This window comes from Pyxicephalus adspersus, chromosome Z (assembly GCF_032062135.1).
Source record: "Pyxicephalus adspersus chromosome Z, UCB_Pads_2.0, whole genome shotgun sequence".
NCBI lineage: Eukaryota > Metazoa > Chordata > Amphibia > Anura > Pyxicephalidae > Pyxicephalus > Pyxicephalus adspersus.
Window position 1 is genome coordinate 17,545,334 of NC_092871.1, and position 23,581 is coordinate 17,568,914.

At 39.6% G+C, this 23,581-nt stretch overlaps 2 protein-coding genes across 3 annotated transcripts in view; one reads left to right on the forward strand and one right to left on the reverse strand.

The window, feature by feature from the left end:
* Window positions 1-229: 229 nt before the first annotated feature.
* On the forward strand, window positions 230-802 carry LOC140343924 (suppressor of cytokine signaling 4-like). Its single transcript, XM_072430826.1, has one exon. The coding sequence runs from the start codon at window positions 230-232 to the stop codon at window positions 800-802; it is 573 nt and encodes a 190-aa protein (XP_072286927.1).
* Window positions 803-6,447: 5,645 nt separating this feature from the next.
* SAMD4B (sterile alpha motif domain containing 4B) overlaps window positions 6,448-23,581 on the reverse strand; it is a 29,695-nt gene continuing 12,561 nt past the window's right edge. Inside the window, exons 3-13 of one of the 2 annotated variants that reach the window (XM_072429348.1) lie at window positions 20,401-20,874; window positions 18,532-18,771; window positions 16,005-16,114; window positions 14,537-14,623; window positions 13,778-14,072; window positions 13,603-13,688; window positions 12,783-12,883; window positions 11,358-11,556; window positions 11,129-11,252; window positions 10,061-10,144; window positions 6,448-9,336 (exon numbers count right to left, since the gene is read on the reverse strand). In XM_072429348.1, the coding sequence (XP_072285449.1) occupies window positions 9,308-9,336; window positions 10,061-10,144; window positions 11,129-11,252; window positions 11,358-11,556; window positions 12,783-12,883; window positions 13,603-13,688; window positions 13,778-14,072; window positions 14,537-14,623; window positions 16,005-16,114; window positions 18,532-18,771; window positions 20,401-20,874 (1,829 nt within the window). In that variant the 3' untranslated portion in view covers window positions 6,448-9,307. Of the gene's footprint in view, window positions 9,337-10,060; window positions 10,145-11,128; window positions 11,253-11,357; window positions 11,557-12,758; window positions 12,884-13,602; window positions 13,689-13,777; window positions 14,073-14,536; window positions 14,624-16,004; window positions 16,115-18,531; window positions 18,772-20,400; window positions 20,875-23,581 lie in introns of both variants that reach the window. The other variant, XM_072429347.1, reaches the window with a different exon arrangement.

A 23,581-nucleotide genomic window follows, 5' to 3' on the forward strand; every position in this document is an offset into this window, starting at 1 on the left:
TGCAACACATTCCATTTCCTTTATCACAGTGCTTTTCTAACCATTGTCTGGTTGAAATTTAGATCTAGTTTAAGACACTAAACAATGACAATAAATATATTATATATTTTTATTCTAAATTTTATTTTAGATCTGATACAGTTTTTTGTTTTTTTTTTTAATAAAACAACAATGAAGATCTGGCTGGAAATAGGACTCTAAGTGGAGAAACTGAAGGCCTCAAGGCACCATGTCGCCCCCAGCATCTGACCAATATGAGAATAAGCATGAAGACGAAGATGACTACTACCCATGTTCAGTTCTTCCTCGTAGGTGTTCTCTCATAGCAGATCTTTGGGAGGTGACCAGATTGCCTTGTTATTGGGGGGGTATAAATAAGTACCAAGCTGATATTTTGTTACTAGGCCATTCCGATGGCACGTTTCTCCTCCGGAACTCATCCCAAGAAGGCTGTGCCTTTGCAGTCACTTTTCGAAGAAGAGGACGCACCCGCCATGCCCGTGTTCAATATAGAGAAAAGTACTTCAGCTTTCCATGGGGGAGCTTCCATTCTCCCACCATTGCTAACCTCTTGAAGCAGTACAATGACCCTAAGACGTGTACTTTTTTTGAACCGCTTCTTGCCAAACCGCTAAAACGCACATCAGCTCTTAGCTTACAAGAACTTTGCCGGGCAACAATCAACGCCGCCATACCCTACAACACCATTAGTCAACTTCCACTTCCCAAAGCCATGAAGGAGTACCTGCTGGATTATCACTACAAGGAAATTCTTCCAGGGAGTGAAGAAGATTCCTTATGATATACAAATGAAGGACTTTGTTTAACATTGTTTCAGAAATATCAACTGCATTGACCTTGAGATAACTTTTCGGTTGTTGGCAGGTAGACCGTTTTAGGGATTTCATCCAGTAACATTTTTTTTCCAGAGTTAGATTGGCCATTGGCCAGTTTTAGCTTTTGCACCAAGGGCTTTTGTGACTGGGTACTACTAGGGTTCTCCAAAAATAAAATTCAGCTTTTTGTTATCCAGCACCTAAAGGGATTAGTAGATTCTGGATAAAGATAGTTTCTGGTTGCTTGAGTTACTATTGAAATAGACCTAAATAATTCTGTACCCCATACTATACCATAAACTCTGTTTTGACTTGATATAAATGTTGAAATACATTCATTAAAACCAAAATAAAAGCAACCAAATAAAAGCAATGCATTACAGTATATGCCGTTACAAATCCATTTATAGTCAGAGAAAAAGACCTGTACTTTACAATCAGAATGTCCTATAAAAGCAAAGGGCAGTATAACCATAAAAAGTCCATACCCAACTGTGGGAGAAGCCAGAGTAATGACCATAGTCTCAGGCTACTGATGGCACAGTGTGCCAAGCTGATTTTTTTTTTTTTTTTGCTGGGTCACATGCTGGTTGCTTGAGAGTGCAAAGAAAAGATAATGGGGTTCCGGATAATGGGGAGTTTAGTGTATAACTGAGTAAAGAAATATAAATAGTCAATGGCTTTTAAGACGAATTTTTAACCTATGCAATGTGTTAGGAATACAAATAAAACCTTGGAAATTGTGATGTACAATGTTACTAAAAGATGAACTACCAAGAACCGATTTGTTGTGTAATGCTGTCCACGTATATGTATTGTAAAATATCTTGTTCTTTCGAGATGTAACAATACATTTGTATTATAAAGCGTTTTTAAATGAGAATCTGACTGGATTTGTGGCCAGTTTGGTTAATATCTAATTACGGATGGACATAGGGAGGTGCAAAGTGTGCAGCAACTTGAAGATCCCGTACCCTCCTCAGCCAACAGGAGCCCACAGAGGGTTATATCCGCCACTGTATTTAAATCAAACTGAGCTGCCTGAAAAAGATTTTTTGATACATCGTATGAACACACATTGCACTGCAGGTAGGATAAAAGCCTCAAGGGATACAAAGCCACCTTTTGGCTAACCCATATTAATTAGAAAAGTTTTCTTAAAGCGGAACTCCTGGCATTTAACCACCACCACGGCTGGCAACGTTTGATGCTATGTCAAGTTAAACAGAGCTCAATTGAGCAACAAAATGTAAAAATATAAGGTCTAAACAAATACATTTCTATAGCTGCTTAAGATGCAGCTGTTTAGATCTCTTGGACCTGTTACCAGGGCAATTTACACGGACCCCACCTTCTGTAAGGACCCAACTGACTGAAAGGCAGGTGTGCAAGGAGATAGAATGCTTTACATTTTCGCCCAGGGCCCCATTTTTTTCTAAAGTTGTCCCTACTGGTTTTTAACATTCTTTTCTACAACACAAACTTTTTTTACGTAAATTTTGCATTAAATTCAGATTTTTGGAATGCCAGTTAGGTTTTATTTTTGTCTGTGTCCCCACTGGCAGTATTCACACTTTTATGTATTCTGGTGACTATTAGTGGGACAGAAAGTGAATGAAAACCCTCAAAATAACAGTTGGCAGAACAGAACAAGAGGTAAAAGGGATATGTTATTTTAAAAAATATTCTGCGCGGTGGCTTTTCTGACCTGAAATGCAAATGTTCATTTACAAAAATCATTTACAAAAATCATTTACATGGAAGTTTTTAATACTTTGAACATGAACAGAATTTTGGAACAATAATAAAACGAATTGCAATAAAACGTTTATATATTGTGAATAATGTCGTCACTTGGACCGATTTCTTTAGAAACGCAACGTGCGAGATACAAACAGACTGTGACGAATGTTATAAAAGTACTGGGTTATGGATAATTGCAGCCATACCTCCAGAATATTAATTAACATACGAGGACATTCTGTTACATAAGTTGGGAGGGCTCGGCAGCACCCTGAACTTAGCACATAAATATTGATGTTCTTGGGGAGTGCCTCATGACCTGGGTGTGACACACACATTAGGATGAGACGTGACACGTGTGTCTGTACATGATGCTATTGCTTTGGCTCGTCCGTGTCGCGCTGCACTAAGACTCTACAGCAAACTTACAATGGAGGAAGTAGTATTGACAGTCACATATTGTTCTTGGCATAAATACAATTTTTTTTTCAGAGACACTGCGCCAAGGTATGTAGCCACTCCAAACTTTAAAGAGAACCAGTCAGGACTGACTGGGGACAAGTTATAATTGTTTTAATCTGTCAGCAACCACGTGCTTGGGTCGAACTAAATTTAGCAGAAGTTTATTATTATGTGTTTGGACCATAAGGGCTTAATGGTAAAAAGATTCCTAATCAGATATTTTTGCTTTACAAGATCAGTCTTCTGGGTTGAACATCGCCCAGCTTCACTCAACACGGAAGTTGGAGGACAATATTGTAACTGCTAAGTATCATAGGCCCATCCAATGGTGCCCTTTATTCACAGTATATTGATGCAGATGTCAGTATAAGTATTGATTTAGAGGATGGACTACTACCCAAAGAGGCACTTATGTCAAGTTTATGTTCCAGTGGCTCTGGGAAGGATAGCTTAGACAGTGCCATTTGTAAGACTACCCCTATCTTGGTCAATTACAGAACCCGATAGATCAGCAGTCGCCAACCAGTCGTCCACAAAAAAATTTTCACAAACTGTTCTAGAGACGTAATAACAAGGGAGGCGCAGCGTGAGGTCAGTGTGGTCTTAAGTTGTATGAGGCAATCGTTGCCCAGTATTGTTTCCAGTCACCGCTCCGCGCAAGGTTGGCCACTGATGCAATAGATTATGTATTGTATTTACAGAATACAAAGTGTTCCAAAGTAGGATAGAGTCTGCAAACAGTGCTTAGAGAGCTACTGTGCTTATACCTGAAGATGCTTGAACAAGAGTGGCAGCTACGATGGAAGGACTGCATTCTGACATTACCAGCAACCTGAATCCTACACTACGTACACGTCACATAACCCAAAACAAAAGCTTATCCTTGAATTGGGGGAAAATTTGACATGTACACTTCAGATTGATGAACGACTGTTCAGGAACAGTGAGTGCTGCTCACCCACCTTCCCCTCTTCATAGACAAAAACAGTGCTGTGTGTACAGTGCTCATTCATTCATCTTTCAACAGACACAATCACGAAAGACTGTTACATAGTTAGGTTGAAAAAAGGACATAAGTCCATTATATTCAACCACTAGGGAAGTAAACATACCACAGATAAAAAACCCTATAGACAAAGTTGATCCAGAGGAAGGCAAAAACAAAAAAACAAAACCAAAAACAGGCCCTGGTACAATTTTTTCCAATTTTTTTCCTCGAAACAACAGTCTTTGTTGTTGTTACTTTAAAACTTTATATAACAAAACCGCAGTTATATTCTGTGCTTCTAGAAAAGCATCCAGCTTTTTCCCAAAGCAATCTATAGTAGTTGCTGAAACAGATGAGCAGATTCCACATTTTCACAGACCTTACAGTGAAGAATCCCTTCCTTATCTGGTGCTTGAACTTCTTTTCCTCCAGATTCAAAGAGTGCTCTTGTTCTTTGTAATGATCTTAAAGTGAATAAGTGGGAAGAGAGTTCTCTATATGGACCATTTATATATTTATATAGGGTGATCACATCATCCCCCCTTGTATGTCTCTTCTCAAGGGAGACTAGATTCAGATTAGCTAATCTCTCCTCCATTAGCAGATAGCTGAGCTCCTCCATTCTTATTGGGAAAACAAAAGAAATGGAAACAATCACCTGACATCTGCAGAAGATTTTACTTGTTACCTCCGGAGAAGATGTTACATACAAATAGTTTATGTTAAGTGTTTTCCTGGAGTGCTTCTTTATGTTACTTAGTAGGGATTGTATAGCTGTCTAGGCAAACTAAATACACACATCAATTACACTAATATTTCTGCCAAAGAATGTGTTTTTCTGTCCATACATTTTCAAACCTCACACAACCTAGTCTTTTCTGGCAAGTCAGATCATCTGATTTTACTTTTTCTATACTGTAGTTGAGGAGTTTATGAACTTTTTTTTTAACCAATAAACCCCTAAAATCAACCCGAGCCACACTCGGGAATACCGCTAAGGAGGTTAAGGTTGTTTATGTATATTGTTTTACAGTGAGCATGCAATGTAGTGTTCATCAATTACATGGATAAAGGTTATTGAATATCCATGACCCCATTAAATTTTCATGAGGTGTGGATTGTCGAACTAGACAGCCAACAAATAATGAGGAAAACGGCTTAAAGTCCTGTTACTTTTCACGCGTTTCACCTTTTGGCTTCCTCATGGGTGTGTTGAAGATGTTATTGGATTGAGAGTAGTTGACAATGAGTATAAGTCGGCAAGAACATAAGGATATCTTGCTGAAATGGACTGGAGCTTAGGAGTAGTTGTCAACATATATATAAGCTTGGAGGGGTGGAGGCAAAAACTGTCATGTGTTAAGGGACAAGCTGGGGAAGGAGACCAAGGGCTGGGTGGAATATGCCCAGTTTGAGCAATAAACTAGAGCTACACAGTAGTAAAACAAAAGTAAAACATTAATAATAAAGAGCTTTTCTAGGGATGTTGGTTCTTGGTGTAGGAGGCCATGTCAAACCTGTGCTAGAAGTATGAATGGACATAAATAAAAAGATTTTAAATGAGTAGTTGGGCTTATCAAATAAGCCACTGCAGCCAATTTTTTTAGAGCTTGTTGATACAGAGTAGTCACTGACAAAATATGTATATAGCAATATGGTGACAAAACTACTGCAAGGTACATGCTTGTTCTTGGTCAGTAACCTCTGAAGTAGTTAGGATTTACACCATAGTTAATGCACCTTCAACCAAGTCCACAGTGGCTCCACTCCTACCTAAATGTCAAATACCCTCAAGAACATTCCATAAACAAAGCTTGAAATATTTCCTAGACTGGATGGACAAGGGGTGCCCACACACAGCTTGATGATGGCAAAAATATTGCACCGATTCCAGCTCCACCTGCAATCTCTTGGCTTGTACAGCTAAAGAGTTCCATAGAAGCTGCTGATAATCTGAACACTCATTACAAGAATTCATACACATTGGGTCAGTGACCTACTTACTAGTTGAAGGTACTGTTCTGAGTCAGTGACCTACTCAGTACTTGTGCTTACCTTCCAATGCATTACTTTGTCTTTAAGTCTTAATGCAAGCAATTTTTATATACATGGCGCAAGGCACCACATGTAGAAGAACCACAACACAAAGTTCAATATGTCAAACAGGACTTTAAAGGTGCTTCAAAAGACATATGCACAATTTGCTATTGGCACATTTATTAATCCTGACCAAACACATTCAAGTCTAATGGATCACCCAAGTTGTCCCATGATAGTCTATCTTCTCCCATCATGGAGAGCTGTAATAAGTAAAGCCAAGTGTTTAACAATATGTGATTAGGACCAGCCTTTATGAAAGAGAAGCATGAGTACATTTCCCAGATTGTCAAACACCAAACAGAAAATGAGAACACAAACTTTTTTTTTATATTTTCTTTTAATAATTTTTTTACTCATGGTTACCAGCCATAGTCATAACAAAAGTTATTCATAATAAAATGTATCTAAAATAACAATTTTGTTTTCTATCAGAAAAGGAGCCGTGTTTCTATGTTAGAAATAAATAGTTAGCGCTATTCTGAAAATACTTTGGAGAAGGTGGCCACAAGGTGGTCTTGGCAGGCTTTGCCCAGCCTCCTGACCTCCACGCGCTGCGTGTGAGCACAGGGGCAGTTCCAAGTCCACCGCTGACAGAGGAGGCAGGTGACGGCCAGAACAGACAATAACAAGGATTATATACATGGGCTGTGAAGAACAACAGATAAAAAGTTCATATAGGAATGAACCACCATAGACTCAATAATTTCATGTTAGTGTAGATAAAATGGCAAAAATGCTCATTATCGGGTCAAGGTTTACTTTGCTTAGAGGACATTATCTAAAAGAATGAAAAACCCCTCTTACCTGGCACCCTTTCTTGTGGGTACAACCCCTCTAACCTGGCACCCTTTCAACTACCATATTTCCTGTTTTCCAGAGGTCGCTGGACTTGCCTCCCAAAACTAAAAAACGCACAAAGAACAAAAAAGGACAAAACCAGACCCTCAGAGCATCTTTAACATTTACTAAATGCTGCTCAGAATGCCAGGTCCTACAGGTTTAACTTCATAAAACCAACCTCACTGATCATACAGAGCCTAGCAGTCCTAGCAGCAGTCTAGAGGCCAATTATTCCTACATCTCTACAGTCTCTGACTGCATCCTTTACCAAGTTGTAACACATAGTTGTTGGCAGACCTAACTGAATGTGTACAAAAGCTGTCAGGGCCTTCAAACTATTGTTGATGGAAATAGTTCAACATGCTTCTGATCACCCAAAGTTCATTGACATCTGACCTGCAGTTGACTTGCTTCCCAATTTATTCAAACAGGTTCTGCATTTCCAGCTGTAAAGTGGTATGGTAATACAGGCTTTAATGTGTATTATAAGCCTAAAGAAGCAAAGATGAAGGAAAATAGCCATGAAAATACAAGAATGCTGATTTTTTTTCCAAGCACAAGTAAAAGCTGGAAACTGGGAGAAGAATCTGTCAAGCTAATCAGAGAAGAATTTGATGAAAGACGACACTCCTAACTCCCTGTCTGAATACTAATTCTGGAGCAGTCACCTCATGAAGTGATGTTCCACCAAGTTTCATTAAGCATCCTTCACGACAACCTTCCCTTCTTGAAACTTGTACACACAAAGGCCTTTAGGATCATGTATTAATAATTAATGTAATAGCTTGGTGAACACTGCTGGCTAAGTGTAGTGAAAATGGTGTGCATTTTACCACCACTGCCAAATGAAAGTCAATGACAGTTTGTCTGCATTGAAAGCAAGTGCTGTCTGCACCATAGAGATCTGAGAAGTCCAGGTAAGTCTGCCAAGTATGAAAATACAAATATACCATGCATATCACACTTGAGAATCAGAGGCTTCAAGCCCACATCTCACCAGAGGTCATTGCTTTAAAATTGGGTACATCCTCCTAACAAAACAGAAACCTGGGGCATACATTTTGCCTCTGCAACCATTTTATATTTTATTAGTATGCCAAACACTTTCTAGTCACTGGGGGTTAAGAAGTGGCTGCATGCAAGACTGATATTGATTTGATTCTTGCACCATCCAACATTGGTCAAGCACTAACAACGTAGCCTCGATCTTATCGATTCATCGGAGTAACCAAAACAGGTACACTAAGCACCCTGGTGCATTTTTATACAAGCCTTAAGGATTCTGGCATTTGAGGTCTGGATTTGTGCAAGTAAGACAGACAGAATGTGATATTCCTTGTTGGGAGGTGGACTAACAGAAGCAAAGAACAAAAACCACTATTTTTCTGCCAGAGATGGATCACAAATCAATTTCTAGGTATACCTTTGACAAAGAATAAATGTTACCCCCGAGCCAGACACCAAAAACCTGACAGAAGGTGAAGGGGGCAAAGTCTTTCAGTTTTCCTAATTCTATGGGTGGAGTTTAAACACTCAATACAATCTAGGTCCTACGAGTAAAAAAGAAAACACCTGTTTACATAAACCACAAGTTTAAAGGACTGTACTCCTGTCTTCTGGGTATCTTTATAAATAAATGTATTTTCCCTAAGCATGCATACTAGCACCCTATAAAATCTTTATTAATGTCTATGTTGTGCCGCCCCCTCTCTCCTCTGTCTATCGGCGGGCCAATAAAACTGCACAGGGCAGTGTCCTGTCTGACAGATGCCAGTCCTTGTAGTGGGAACAGTTGCTGTTCCTTAGCTTAGTGTGTTTGCCTGACAGAGGTTCCTTCTCTGGAGCACCTGGCTCCACAATAAACCAGCACAGCTTGCCCGTCCAGCTTTTGCACTTCCTGGCAGAGCTCAATCCTTCTTGCTCACCTCCACCAGGGCTCTGTGCCACTGTAACCCTTCCAAGTGCATGGTGGGTAAAGCTGCGTGGACCAGCAAAGAGACTCTTCACTAAGCTCCCCCAGTGTTGTCTTGGTATTCGGGTAAAGAAGGACTTTGAAATAAAACAAAAAAGAAAAAAACAAAAAAAACAAAAAACAAAAAAGCTCCTTCCTCAACATGAACTCTTAGCAGTGCTGTGTGTATTTGGATATTAAACCAAAGTTAAAAAAAAAAAAAAGTTATGATAGCTGAAACGAGTATTAGAACGCAGTGGGAGGATGATGTAGTGACGGCCTTGGGGGGGTACTGGCAGGGGAAAGCGCTGTCACTTCCCTGGCCAAGGTCATGGGAAGGTATAGAAAATGGCACCCCTTGGGGAGAAGTGTTTAACAAGCACACGGTCAGATGGTCGATGTTTTGTCTGTTCCCTCTGTCAGAAAAGAAACAAAAAAAAAAAATCGGTTGAAACTAAAACACATTAAGAGTTGTATTTATATGAGAAAAAAAATACAATTCACCTGAAAGTTTTTCTGACTATAGCTGAAACTGATACAGTAAAACAATGCTAATACTTTGCAGATATATCCACCACCAATGAGAATACAGACATCAACGTCACTTTTCAGAGGCAGTATTTCTAGTCTGTGCCACATTCCTCCTTCCGGACTAAAAGGAACACCCTACAGCCCTCCTTGAAATTCAGCCTACCTTTTTCCTTCTTATATAAATGGCACTACCACTGACCTAAATTCAGGTCAGTCTAAATTTAGCTGACACAATCACGGTCGTGCTAAACACACAAGATCTGTCGGTAAGTTTCAATGAAATCTAGACTAGAACAGCTCTGTTTAAGGTAAAGTATACAGCAGAAAGTGATGACTGGCTAGTGTTATACCTCCATCTGTAATCCACATAATATAAATAAGCATTTGTGGCACAGCAGCTTCTTTCTTCTCGTTTGATGAAAATTAAAAGAATCTCCACTCATCTACACCTCCAGTGCCATTTAATTTTGATCATTCCAACCCAAAAAATAAAGAGGGGAAAAAAAGATTATGTCACACACCTGTAACTTTCTAAATAAAGCCCCCTTACTACCTGTTTTCAGTCTGGACCTGAACTTGGAATGCCACCGATAATGTTAAATGTCTCACCCTCTAACGCATGCTCTGTCATACTCAGGCACAAGGACTCCAGCCGGGGATTAATCTCCAAGTCAGCCCCAGGAACCTGGCAGTCTGTGTTGGGGGGAAAAAAAATTTAAACAGTTTGTCTGAAGCCACTAGGGTGTATTATGTCTACACACAGCAACATGAAGAATTCCTAAACGTCAGCATAACATAGAGAATTTGACAAAGTTTGCTAAAGGATAAAAGTCAGATATTGGTGGTAAACTTTCTTACTTCTTTGTTTATATAACTACTATGAGTTACTAAAAGCAGAAAAACATTTACATGCTTTATTAAAGCATGAGCTTCAGTGACCATTTAGGAGACCAAAGGGGTTTAATAAGATGTTGCTCTTATAAGTATCAGTAGGACAAGAAAGGCATACAAAGTTCATGGAAGTAAATAAAAGTATATGCTAAAATAAATAGGAAGGTTTCATGCCAATATTTACCTCATCTAAGGCACTGTACTGTTCACAGGCTTCCCATAAAAGCTTGGCCTTTCATGAACACCCCCCCCCCCCCACCCCCGGGGCTGTCTCATCACACCAGTATTGCTGTACCAAAAAGGCGCTTACATGTCATTATATGGGCCCTGTTTTGTACAACAGTAAGGACCACTAAAGACAAAAGGATGTCATTGGACTCGATAGAATGACTGCATAAAAGATATGTATAAATTGGTGGGGTTACAACAGCTAAAATTTGGATTGATTTGTTCAGAAATGTAAACGGTCATCATAAAATAACAAGATAAAAAACATTTGAGGCATGGAAGCTTTCTCTAGGAAAAGTAAAACTGCTCTCAAAGGGCACTAAAGTGCTTGTTACATGCTGGAAGGCCAGTTTTTCACACCAGCAGATAACCAATACATAGGTGAAAAAATTACACAAATGTTAAAATGAAAAATCTGTTTAGAAACCAACAGTTCTGGGATTGGCTTGTGTCAAGGTCCACTTTAGGCAGAGGCATTAAAAATAGGACAATAGTCACTAGGCAGGCTGGTAACAAGGGCTTTCAAAGCTTGTAAGTTGATGGATTTGAAACACTTACCAGGAGGAAACTTGAGAATGCTCTGTGGAGAAGTGTGAACAGGCAGTGAATGGGTGCGCTGCACTGAGCTGTGACTTTGACATGGCATACTGTTGCTACCCCCTGGATTGGCAAACCAGAGATTCTGTAGGAAAAAATTGCAGAAGAAATCAATGGCCGTTTTACAATTGAAAGTTGTATGGGGAAAACAACAAAAAAAACAAAAACAAAAAACACACGCAACACTGACCTGCCGCCCCTGGCTTCCAGTACTTGGACTGGTAAGTGCATGTCGGGGAGATACACCCCCAATTGATCCAGGACTCATTACACCAATCCTAGAAGGCGGCACAGCCCTAGGGGGCATCTGAAATGGGCGCTGACCCCTTCGTGTTACGGAGGCACCCACAGATCCAGCTATGGGTAGAGAGTTTGATGCAAATGCCCAGCTGCAAAGAAAACAGCCAACATTAGAGAGCAATACACTTTGCACTGGGTGAGTGCGGTAGCCAACAAATGATCCCCTGGTTTTTAGCGTATTTATCACTTTGATAGCAAGCACATCAGGCCTCCAATAGAAAACAGAACAAACTATTTTTAGAGCCTGGCATTTAGAAGACATAATCAGTTTGTGGTTGCTGCATTCAAAGTAAGATGCTGCTGGCCACATATATCAGAGATTCCACTAGGGAGGGGTATGTGCATAAATGCTGCAGCACATGAAATACTTGGAAACCACATGTGAAAGTTTCTGCAGACTGTCAAATAATCTGCAGCCCTTGAGGATGCATGAAAGCATTTTAAATTCCAGAAATATTGCCACCTTGTGTACAAAATTCAAATTACATCACATGTGTAACTAGCAAGCCTGTTGGCATTCGAATCTTTCATATTCGTGTCTGCAAAAGGGAGATTTTCTATCACTGTCTATCCCTCTCACCCAGACCATTACAAAGCTGGGAAAGAAGGAAAAACCTTCCAGTCTCTGTCACAACCAGGTACCTGGCATTTTCAGAATTTAATCAACAACGGAAAGCTACATAAGTCACTTGCACTGGTTTACTTTAAACTGTAATACTGATCCAGACACTGCCAGTTGATTGTACAGATTTTTTTTTTTTTAACACATCAATGCGAAACTCCGGACATTCTTTAGTCTAGTTTTGAAGTGAACGAGGAAGGATTACGAGGAAGGAAAATTTGTCTGATTTTATTTATTGAAGTCTCTAACTCAATGGTGGAGATTTTACCCCAATTCCTATGCAAGAAAAAAAGCGGGAAGTGAGAGAAATTTTCCCTAAAGTAAGGGAAAAATACTAACCATACAACTTTGAACAAAGATGTTCCTATTCCTTCCAGTAATACTAGACTTCAGTTCACTTTCTGACCAGTAAACTAAAAGTACACACTGATCTCCCCAGGGGAACAGAGTCAGCAAAAACCTGATGGTAATTTTAATCTTTTCCTATTTTTATACAAGATATATGGGCCTAGGATTATACCATCACCTTGTTGTCCAATATCAAGAATTCAGAGGTTTGGTTTGTTGATGTCAATATATCTCAACAACTTAGCTGCACTCATTCTGTCCCCTGTTCAACACAATCTGCTTCCTCCCCGTGGCTCGCAGGACCCTCTATACACAGCCCACCTGCACCCCTTCTGTTGTCTGTACCCCTGCATTTCCAGTAACGCCTTGCGGGGAAATGTCCGGAGCAATTTCAAGACTTGCTGCTTCCACGAGAGTATTCTCTTCTTCTGTGTCTCAGTAAATGCCTGCAGAAACATAGGAAAAGGCTTTCGTGGTCACCAAGCATGTGCATGAATTTTTACAAACCACACCTATTACTGAAATATCTAAAATCTACATCTAAATAAACTTTTTTAGAACTTATTTTATTAAAAGCTAGTATTTACTGGTATACATCTCATAGAGCTATGAACAGTGCAAAATGCCTGCAACCCAGTGATCATTGACCAAGTAGATAGCATGCATGCACTTGTGATTTAGTTTGTTCCAACAAAGAAACAAAGCATGAGCATATCAGCGTATATATATATATATAAAAAAAAAAGTGCCGTCAGGTAGGAAAATCATCTTTAACATAAGTGATTTCCCAGTCTTTATCAATGAATTCAATGCATTTTTTGTTTTAGTTAGTGAGGAAAGTGTGCAATGGTTAAAACTTCTGCATGAGGTTTTTATCAAAGTTAATCTAAAGTAAACACAAAAGGGAGATGGAAGCATCCTAAAGCGAGGAGAATTCCCCCGTTTAATGTCTTCTTCCAACTACTCTAATTTGGGTGACAGCAGAACAACTTTAAGTGTCAATTCCCCTTTTGACCTGATGACCAGAAAAAAAAGGAAGGCCTATTCAAGAACTTGTGGATTGAGTTCTAATTCAAAAAGTAAAGAATTCCCTTAAAATACCTCTTTTATTCCTATAAAGCTAAAAGAAGCTAAAAGAATTGATGGCCACTGATCAGTTATTTACCTCATGCGTCAGGCACTTCTCAAAGAGTTGTAGATAACAGGTGATATTCTCCTCATCTGGCCGAGACACAAGCAGCTGTGTGCACACTGTACAGAGAAATATGAGAGATCAGCCATATGCTCCTATATGACGATAGGTGTACACAAAAACGACAAGGTAAAACCTGCAATCTCACCTTTGCCCAGCACTCTTGTCAGTTGTCCTGGTAGGTCCCCATCTGCTATGGGCGGCACAGATGTTTCCAAGTCGCACCTTGGATCACTCTGCTGCTGAAATCCATCAGCTGTCAGTCCAGGGGGTGGCTCATTCTCGTCTGGGCTTTTTGTAGCTGAATCATGAACGGCTCTGTGCTGAGACTGTTCGCTATTCACAGTCTCTGTCTGAATGGGCCGATAGTACTTGATGGGTGTTATAATGATCTGCTGAAGCTCCTGAAGAGCATTGCGTACATTTCCTCCCTCCAATATGTCCTATTTAGGGAATAAAGAATGTTTGGTTTGAAAACCGGAGTACCTTATTTAGAGGAATAATGAACTGTTAATTGTATTTCTGCTTTCCAGCTTTTAAAGTTCATAATATTATTTATTTATGCCACTGTAATGCCAGTAGAAGGTGCCTCCAAAAGGTGACTCTCCTATTTTGCAGTAAGGAAGGTAAAAGGCCAGGCATAGAGTTTGTCACATGACTACAGTTTTATGCAGAAAAAAGGATCCTTTCAATTGTATTTTTTTACATTTTGTTTAAACAAACATGATGGGTAGCAGACTGTGTTGATGCCTGCGGATATCATTAGGTAAACATCATGGAGCTGTCCTACCTTATAGCAGGGCTAGTCACACCATAAAAGAGGATCAGTGTTTGAATCCCCCGATGTAATGCCCTGAAGTCAGTATCTGTATTCTAAAACTTTCTTGACATAAAGGTTTCTGCTTACTTTCTCCAAAGCACGGAGCACGCTCTGTCTTTCTCTTAGTTTCTGGATACTCAGAGCTATTTTGTGTCTTGCGCCTTTGGTAACGTTCTGCCATGGACAAAGACAAAAAGCGATTAGTGGGAATCGTCACAAATTGATATTCTTCCAACAACTGTATTTCTACAGTGAGGCGTTACATTTTTCTAGCTGGATTTAGGCGTGAACTGTAAGTGATGACTGTAAGTGATGACCCAGCTGTAGCAAGTTTCCCATATGCTCTTACAGATTAAACACGCTGACATTTACCAAAAATAGAACCAGGAAAGTTGTTGCAGGAGGAGACCAAGTTTATATCAAATACCACTACACAGAACCTTTCTTGAAATACAGGAGTTTAACAATCCAAATGTGTAAATGGAACTTTTCTTATGTTGCTTTCCTACAGTTCACATTAGAAATAACTGAAGAGAAAAGGATTTTCTATTTCTCCTCCGTCTCTTTTATGTACTCTATATAACCCAGCCAGTGTAGCAGAATCATAAAAAACAATAAATTCAAACTGAGCAGGCTTTTGGAAATATTTAATCTGGCATGGGATGTTTATGCTTAATACTATGTGGGCTCTTTTTTGGTCTCTTAAAATTGCTGGCCTGATTGTTGTCTCTGACATCTTTACTTTTTAAGGGGCTGCACTGGAAAAAACAGGCAGCAACTAATATCAAAACTTATTTGCTCACTTGCCACTGGACTAGCCATAGCATTCTACATATTTCTAACAGCCAGATTATTCTGAATTCTGTCACATTAATAAAATGTGATAGAAAACACATAACACGCACACACACACACACACACACACACACACACACAACATAAAGCAGGTAAACAGGAGATAACAGAGAGAAAGTTAAGAGAGAAATGAAAACGGTTATGTTAAGCTGTCCAAATTGAACACTGTGTAATCAGGTTAGCCAAAAAAAAAGAGCAAAAGTGAAAGAATAAGGGCTGAAATACACTTTTGCTATGCTAATGTGTGTTACATGCATTAGTCTGTTGTGGTAAAATTATTCTGAATGCCACCACAGCTCTGTAGACCCTAAGTTGCAGCAAAACAAAATATACGGTAACATACTACCATGCAATGCAGTGAACTGCGTCAAAAAAATGCTGCATGAATGTTTTTGAACATTGCTGGGTAGATAGAAATCAATGTGTTGTCTTACCCCAATGAACATTAATGAATGTCAACAAGTGTAACGCAATGCATTAAAAACAGCCAAATGTGAATAGACCCTAAAGTGAACCTGAATGTCACCACACCTTCCAAAGAAAGTCATAATATATCTATCTATGTATCTCTCTTTGTGTTTCTCTCTCTTTCTATGTATGTGTGTGTTTATGTATCTCTCTATCTAAAATACAACATCTAAACATCTATACATTTACATTACCAGACCATTAGGAGAAAATAATTAGCAGATTACAATACCTGTGACTCCAGATGCTGCTCTGTCAGGGTCATCATTTCATCATAGGTCATTTGTGAGAAGAGTGAGGCATACTTGTGTAGGCGCAAACTCTTTAGCCAGGTCGGCACATCTGCAAAGATTTCAGGGAACAGGATGGGAAATATCAGACATGACAACAATAAATAATAAAATAATAAATGGAAGAGAATTTTAATTTGATAAAAGACAAGCTGTGACTAGGAAAAAAAACTTCTTACGTACCATTATGATAAGTTAATTAATTGTGCTGTGCTGAATAAGCCTTAATTCCAAAATATAGCATATGTTCATTTTTGTTTTCTTGCTACAACCCAGACCTTCCCAGATACATGCTTTCTGCATTTGAGCTAGCAATACCCATCAAACAATTTGATGGAAGCTGTGTCCCTGAGGCTTAAAGCAAATGCTTTTGACTGTAGGCCACATAGGTCCAACATATATGGCGATTGTGGAAGCTTACACGTTTTAAGGTGACTTGAAACATGACATTCTGTGTTGTAAAATCTATTGCAGTTGCGCTGTTTATATGTGCAGTAGGGATGCTATTGATGGTGTCCCTCTTATCATGGAGATAACACAAACTAGACATACAGTCCATAAAAGAGAAAAAAGAAGTACACGCCCCCATTTAAAGCTAAAGTTTTACAAATTGTTCTAAACATTTTGTAAATATAACCTCAGTCGTTAAACAGATTCCACTGTGCCATTATCTAACTAAATTTAAACCAAAAGGAGAAGCCTTGCGTGAAAAAAAAAAGTACACACCATTATCAGCGATTCTGTTCTAGATTTACTGGCGTGCTTGGAAACATTGTTTTGTTGCATGACCCCATGAGACAAAAAGTGGATATTGCACTCTAGTATACAAAGAAATTAATTTTCGACTCAATGACTGCACTGGCCACAGGTACTGTGGATAAAAGGTACTTGGATAAAACAACAAGTCCATATCATCATCATCATTCGAGGAGTTGGTATGAGGTGTTTGTGCTGATGCTTGGTTTTTGCCAAAAAAGTACACTATGGCAAGACATCTCCACTTTGGTCTGGTTTGTTGAAAGGTCATTGTTCCTGAAGACTTGTGTTTTGTTCAGATGCAAAGTTGTAAAACGTAAGCTATGCGGTCTAATTACAGAGAGGAGGATTTCTCCTGGGAATCCTTCCAACAAGACATACTTTTTTAGTCTTTATCCAATTTTACCGTCATGAAAATTAACATGCCAATGGAGGCCTTAAAGTGCGAGACGCAGCTTGCGTTTTTTTCACTTTTGGAGCAGTCTGGTCTTGGTGTGAATTTTTCTGGTAAAACCGCCAGCTGTACTGAATGTTTCCCACATGTCAATCTCACGATCGACATATGAACCTCAAATTTTTGGAAATGGCCTTATAAACCTTCCAAGATTGAAGGTGGTAACAATTGCTTCTCTGGGATCGTTGCAGATATCTTTTCATCTTGGCACTGTTTATCACACACCTGAATGCTCCAGACCAGCAAACTGCCAAAACTTCTGCTTTTATAGAAGTGGTCAAGCTTGACGACCATTTATTTGGGTGCATTTAATAAACACCTGTCAGCTTATATTCTTAATTCCTATGAAAGTGGGAACGGTGTACTTTGTTTTTCCCACACACTGCTGCATTTTGACTGAGCCTTTGGTTAATAAATAACAACAAGGTATAACATGTAATGTGTTTCTGTTCATCTGAAATTGTATTTACCTACTTTCAAGACATGCTACGAACCAGATGATTTTAAGTCCGGATACGCAAAACCTTAGAACTGAAAAGAGGTTGTTTCCTTTTCTCATGACTTCCTTACACACCTTCTTATACCAGCCAGATGCATAAGAAAATAGAAAAGAAAATACTGCTGTGTCTTAATGCTCAGTGCCAAATGGGGGTACACTGCATTAAGTATGTGTAAAATATTAAAAAAAAAAAAATATATATATATCAGTTAAAAAATGACATACAAGTGTAAATTGAGTTGTCCTGGTGATGCACATGGGGTAAACTAGGATACAAGCCCTACCCGCTGATGCTAGGGGTTTTGGATGGGCCCTCAGCATCCACACTTACAACACAGGTCTACTAGACTTGCACTGAAGAGATGTCAGTACTTAAAACCCCAGCGCACATCTTTGGGAAATGGCTCAAGGGGACTGGCAGCTGTAATGAGCCTGTGGGAACTAGTGACACAATGAGCTTGATTCATTAAAGCTCTCCAAGGCTGGGTGATCCAGCAAACCTGGAATGGATTCCTTCAAAGTAATTTGCTAGCAGAGGTTTTTAATCCAGGACCAGATCCATTCCAGGTTTGCTGGATTACCCAGCTTCACTGATGAAAGTATATCTTCTCCAGTCTTTGAGAGCTTTAATAAATCATACCCAATGACTTCAGAATGGCTTTCTCTAGGTCATTAATGTCTAATGCGAAAATAGCATATAAGACAGCATGTATACATCAGGAGACACATTACAATATATGTATACCATTAATATTCCTACCTTTCATTCCACTCCCATCCTCCTGGAAGGAGTTGCGTCCAGAGATGACCTCCTCTGTCTGTTCACTGCCTGATGAGGCCACACTGCTCTGAGGGGAGAGGGGAGCATGGTCTGGGGTAAGGAAGACAGGACGTCCAGCAACCTCATCTGCCCCCATCCAATCACTGGACGTCTGCTGGGAGGTGGGAATGAGGGACATGGAGCGCTTTAGGGGGCTGGGGTGCATTTGGCAGGGAAGCACTGCAAAACAAAGCAGGAAAAATATTTCAAGGAATTTGGACCACAACAATTTTAAGTAAAGTGTATTACTTTTGGGTGATTTCATGACATACATCCCAATCGGTTTTTCTTTTACTTTTTGGCTTTACAATCTTCATGTCAATGATCCAATCTTGTAGACCAGAAATGGCTCCTACTCATTTCATCTTTACATACTATTGGGCATTAAAGTGGGCCCCACTTTGAACTACTGAGATTCAGGCAGGTGGTGACTGCAGAAAGATACAGGTGATGTCCCTTCTGCAAAAACTGTCTTTATCCGCCTGTCTGGTGCAGAGATGTCAGAATTTGATGAGTAGCGCATGTGCTGGTTACTATGTAGTGTACCATCAATGAACAAACTCCCATGTGTGGGAGTTACATCATCCTGGCACAGACAATTAAAACTGCTGAAGGTTATCTTTGGGAAGTAGATAAGAAGGAAGGTGGCGCTATCCTATGATGGAACAGGGATAGGTGAGTAGTTGTGAGAGTTTAGTTCCCTCTTAAAAGTAAACTGGAATTAAAAAAAATAAATATAACAAATAAATATATAATAAATATATATAATAAAGTTTTAATATAAATATAACTAAAATAAAATAAATAAATGGTACCACGGTTTAAGTGCGCTTTGGAATAAGTCCAACTTGGTATCCTGCTTGGACACAAAACATTTTGCTTGGTATATAACCTTTGTGCTAGAACTTGTATGTGTCAAAATGAGTCATAACACCGCGCGCTACCCTTGTTTACCTTGCTCAAAACAAAGCTATGTCTGCCTACGAGCGTCAGTACGCCAGTTGCTACCATTCAGTGAACAATGGGCGCTATAACTCTCTGTGAATTACAGAACATCTCCTCCTCCTCCCTTCTCAGCACCATCCTAGTAGGCACTCGACATTTCTCAGCAAGGTAAAGTGAGGTTACATTTTCATTTATTTCATCTAATTGCTCTTGTATTTATGTATTTTAGCATTAAGCAGTGTTTAAATTATTTTATACAGCCCATACAATGTAAAATGCCAATAACAACAGGATTTTTTTCATGGGAACGGATTAATCATTTTCCTTTTATTTCTTATAAGAAAATGTGTTTGGTATAAATCCTGTTTGTTATTAATCCAAGGATCTGGAACAGATTAAGGACTTATACCAAGGTACCACCGTATAACTAAAGTGAATATTCACATAATTTCCTGTTTAAAGATTTTCAGCTCCTTTAGCAAATCTGACCAAATACAAAAAGAAAACACATTGTCAGAAGTTCCACTTTAATGCCGTCATTGTGGTGCTAGCATTATTACTTTGTTCTGGAACAATCATGATGGTTCAGAAATTCAACTTTGAATACTAAAGTCTTGTTTTAGTGTATCTAGGAAGGAAGCTAAGATCACCACAAACCTTTGAAACATTTTACTTTCGTGGTTAGAGGGAAGTCAAAACTGCACAGTTTAACACAGCTTTTATGCAAAATTTCCCACCCAGGAACAATACTTTGAAACATTCCTTTTAGGGAGTCAGAATACATGAATCCACAGACAGCAAAGGACAGGCACACTGGTTACCTGGTACACCTGAGGGTTTACTAGTGCAACTGCTAGCACCTACCTGTACTGCTGCCAACACTTTGGATAGCGGAGGGCACTGAACTTGATGAATGAAAGGGCATCAGTCCATTTTCTCTGAGTGGCTTTTCCTGCCAATTATGTCCAGATTCTCCCATGCCAGGATCCCCTTGGGCCTGCCAGTCGTCAGACCCTTGCCGTAAGTGCGTAGCAGGTACCTCTTGTCTTCCATGCCGGCTGTAACCTGTAGAAAGTCGTTCTTCCAAATGATTTAGCCACAATGCCAGAGAGTTGCGATCATCCAGTGTAGTGGCTGGGTGGATTAGTGCATAGGACAAAAGCTGCCGGCTCTCTTCTATGTACTGGTTGCTCTCTGTGGTGTAGGCCAGAACTTTCTGCAGCAATTTCATGTACTCGCATTTTGCTTCGGTGTTCCGCGGCTGAAGCAGGGGCAGGTGGGACAAAAGCAGGGAGATCACCTTCTCCTTGGACTCCTGATGCCATTGACTTATCAGCGCTGCAAACATGGCAAGAAAATGATATAAATATGTGAACAACATTACCTCCACACAACCCCCCAAAGGAATACAAAAAAACAACTTGCATAGTTCTTTTTAGATGGACTAGCCACAGACAACACTTCTCTGACTTTCGGTGATCCCAAAGAGTAGAGTAAGTCACTTTGTTACAAATAAAAAAAGTTGTCATGTTTTAATGTTATCAGGGTTCCATGTGGATCAGGCAGTTAGGTGCCATCAAATCTTCTTATCAAATGCAAGCGTAGGGTAAATGTGAATATGGTCCCATAACATTAAAATAGGACTCCTTAAATTATGTCTTGTATTTAAGGCAGAGTAGGAAAGTACATAGGCAAGGTACACATGTGCAATGGTTCTCCTCCGATAATCGGCTCAGGTCATTGGACGAAAATCTTGCGTGTGTATAGGGCTAGTTGTTCCATCGTGGCAGATTCACGGACGACGGACTATAATTGTAGGTAATGGAAGTGAAGGGGATGTTCTCCCCCTTCCCTCTCCATAGAGCAGAATGGCGCTGTATGTACAACACTCGTTCATGCATCGTGCAGTCGTTGTAACGGATCGTAAAAGATCCTTTCCAAACAATTACCATTGCACGTGTGTACATGGCATGTGTGCCATAGACTGTCCTAGAACACAATTGTTATGCGTCTTATCTTGATGTCTCAGCAATTGTATGCGACTTGGATGTCATGTGAGCAGCCCAACAGACTCTGTGCAGGTCAAACTCCGAGTGAAACTCCATTGTATTACCCTTGGCTCTTCCCTCAGCAGCTACATCAATGGTTGGAGGGTGAAGGAGGGACGGAGCTGCTGGCTCAGCACAGAAAGCAATTAGATACATTTAATAATGTACAAGCTCCCTGGAACTGACTGAGCTCAGGTCTGGCAAATGGATACCAAGGCTTTAATTTTTGGCTTCAAATTCCAATGGGGGGAGGGAAAAGAAATTCCATTATAGGGGGTTACAAATTAGGACTAAGAATCCTATGGTGGCTGCTGAAAGGTGTATATATTAGCTTGTATTTTGATAGCTGCAGAGTGCACTCAGGCATATAAAGCATTAGCAATAACATCAATCATAGTATCTATTTATAGTTCATTTTCCTATTAATAAAACATAGATCTTTTGCAGCCCAGGTAATGTCACAGGTGCAAAGAAAAGGGATATACAGGTAATTTAGGAAAAAAGTACCAAGGGACACTAATACTGGGAGAAGAGAAAGGCCTGAGGGTACTTTTAAGGAGCGGAATTGGGCTTTGGTAGATTTTTATACAATTGACTTTAGTTGTGCTGTAATTCCAAGAAAATAATATGGGATAACTGAGGCAGGTTGGGTCTTTTCAATGCTCTATAAAAACGAAAGAAAAGGCTATCCTTATTCATTGAAAAGGTACCTATTTCCTGTAAGGACAACCAGTCACTACAGCCTGTTTCTACGAGGTCAGCCGGTCAAATCCTCTTGTAGCTAATGTGAGACCGGCTGATAAAATGATGGCGTGTGATGTTGTTTACAAACCTCCTACTTGTCACAACTCTGCATTTATCACTTCTAACTTTTCTCTTCGACTGGATGAATGAGGAGGGGTACAAGGGCAGCTTTTTATTTCAGACTCAAATGTAAGTTATTTTTACCCCAGACTGCTACTATGCTGCCCTGATAGAGAGTGCAATATCTGTATGAAGGCTGAAGGCAATGAAGGCTGACAGCTTCAAGGCAAAATGATATCAAACTGGCAGAAAGCAAACCTGTTTTTTTTCCTCGCCACCCCACAATTAATTTTTGTAAAAAGTGGAAAAAGTCAGGCTTTTATTTCTGTGCTTTTACCACTCTGCTGTCTAGGATGGAGCTGTGAGCTTCTTAGGGTGATCTGCAGAACCAGTCACAGACTCTGCACAGCAGCAATCTAACAGAAAACTGATTCTGCCTTTATAACATGTGTGCCAAGTGAAACATTTAGAGTAGGGAAAGTGTAGAACTCCCTAACAGATTCCTATTTCTGTGTGTCCCTGTAACATTTTATCCTCACTTCCTGTCTGGCAAAACAAAAACATGGTCATTTTTCACAGGGTGTACAGGAAAAATCTCTCTGTACTGGAGCCCCAGATAGCAGGAAAACAAAAGTTTTAATCTTTCCCCACTCTATCCAGAACTAGAAAAATAGATTTTGATTTGGCACACACTGAGCCGGCAATTGATTTTATTCTTCTACAGCAGGATGAGAAACAATTTTGTTTTCATCCAGAACATGGTGCTGACAGAAGTGTAGAACCTTTGGGAAGGAAGATGGTGGTTTTATAGAGGAAAGTTAGATGAACCTATTAGGAACTTGATGAAGGGACATCCATCCGAGAAGATAGAAGGCAGTTGTCAGAACCACAGCAATGAGAGGGGACTGATCACAATAACTGCGGGAATATTCTGGTAGGGATGTATCTACATGGACATGCTACAACTGTTTAACCTACACTCAGTACCCAATAATGACAAAGAAAAAACATAGTTTAAACAGTTTTGTAAATTTTTAGAAAGAAAGAAAAAAGTGAAATATCACATTTACATTAATATTCAGACCCATTTGTCTCCGTTAAAGCACCTTTTGCAACAATTACAGCCTTGAGTCTTTTTGGATATGAAGCAACAAACTCTGCACACCTGGATTGGAGGATTTTCTGCTGTTCTT

Excerpts from the sequence above, each read along its gene's own strand:
- LOC140343924 (XM_072430826.1), top strand. The coding sequence starts at position 230 with ATGTCGCCCCCAGCATCTGACCAATATGAGAATAAGCATGAAGACGAA.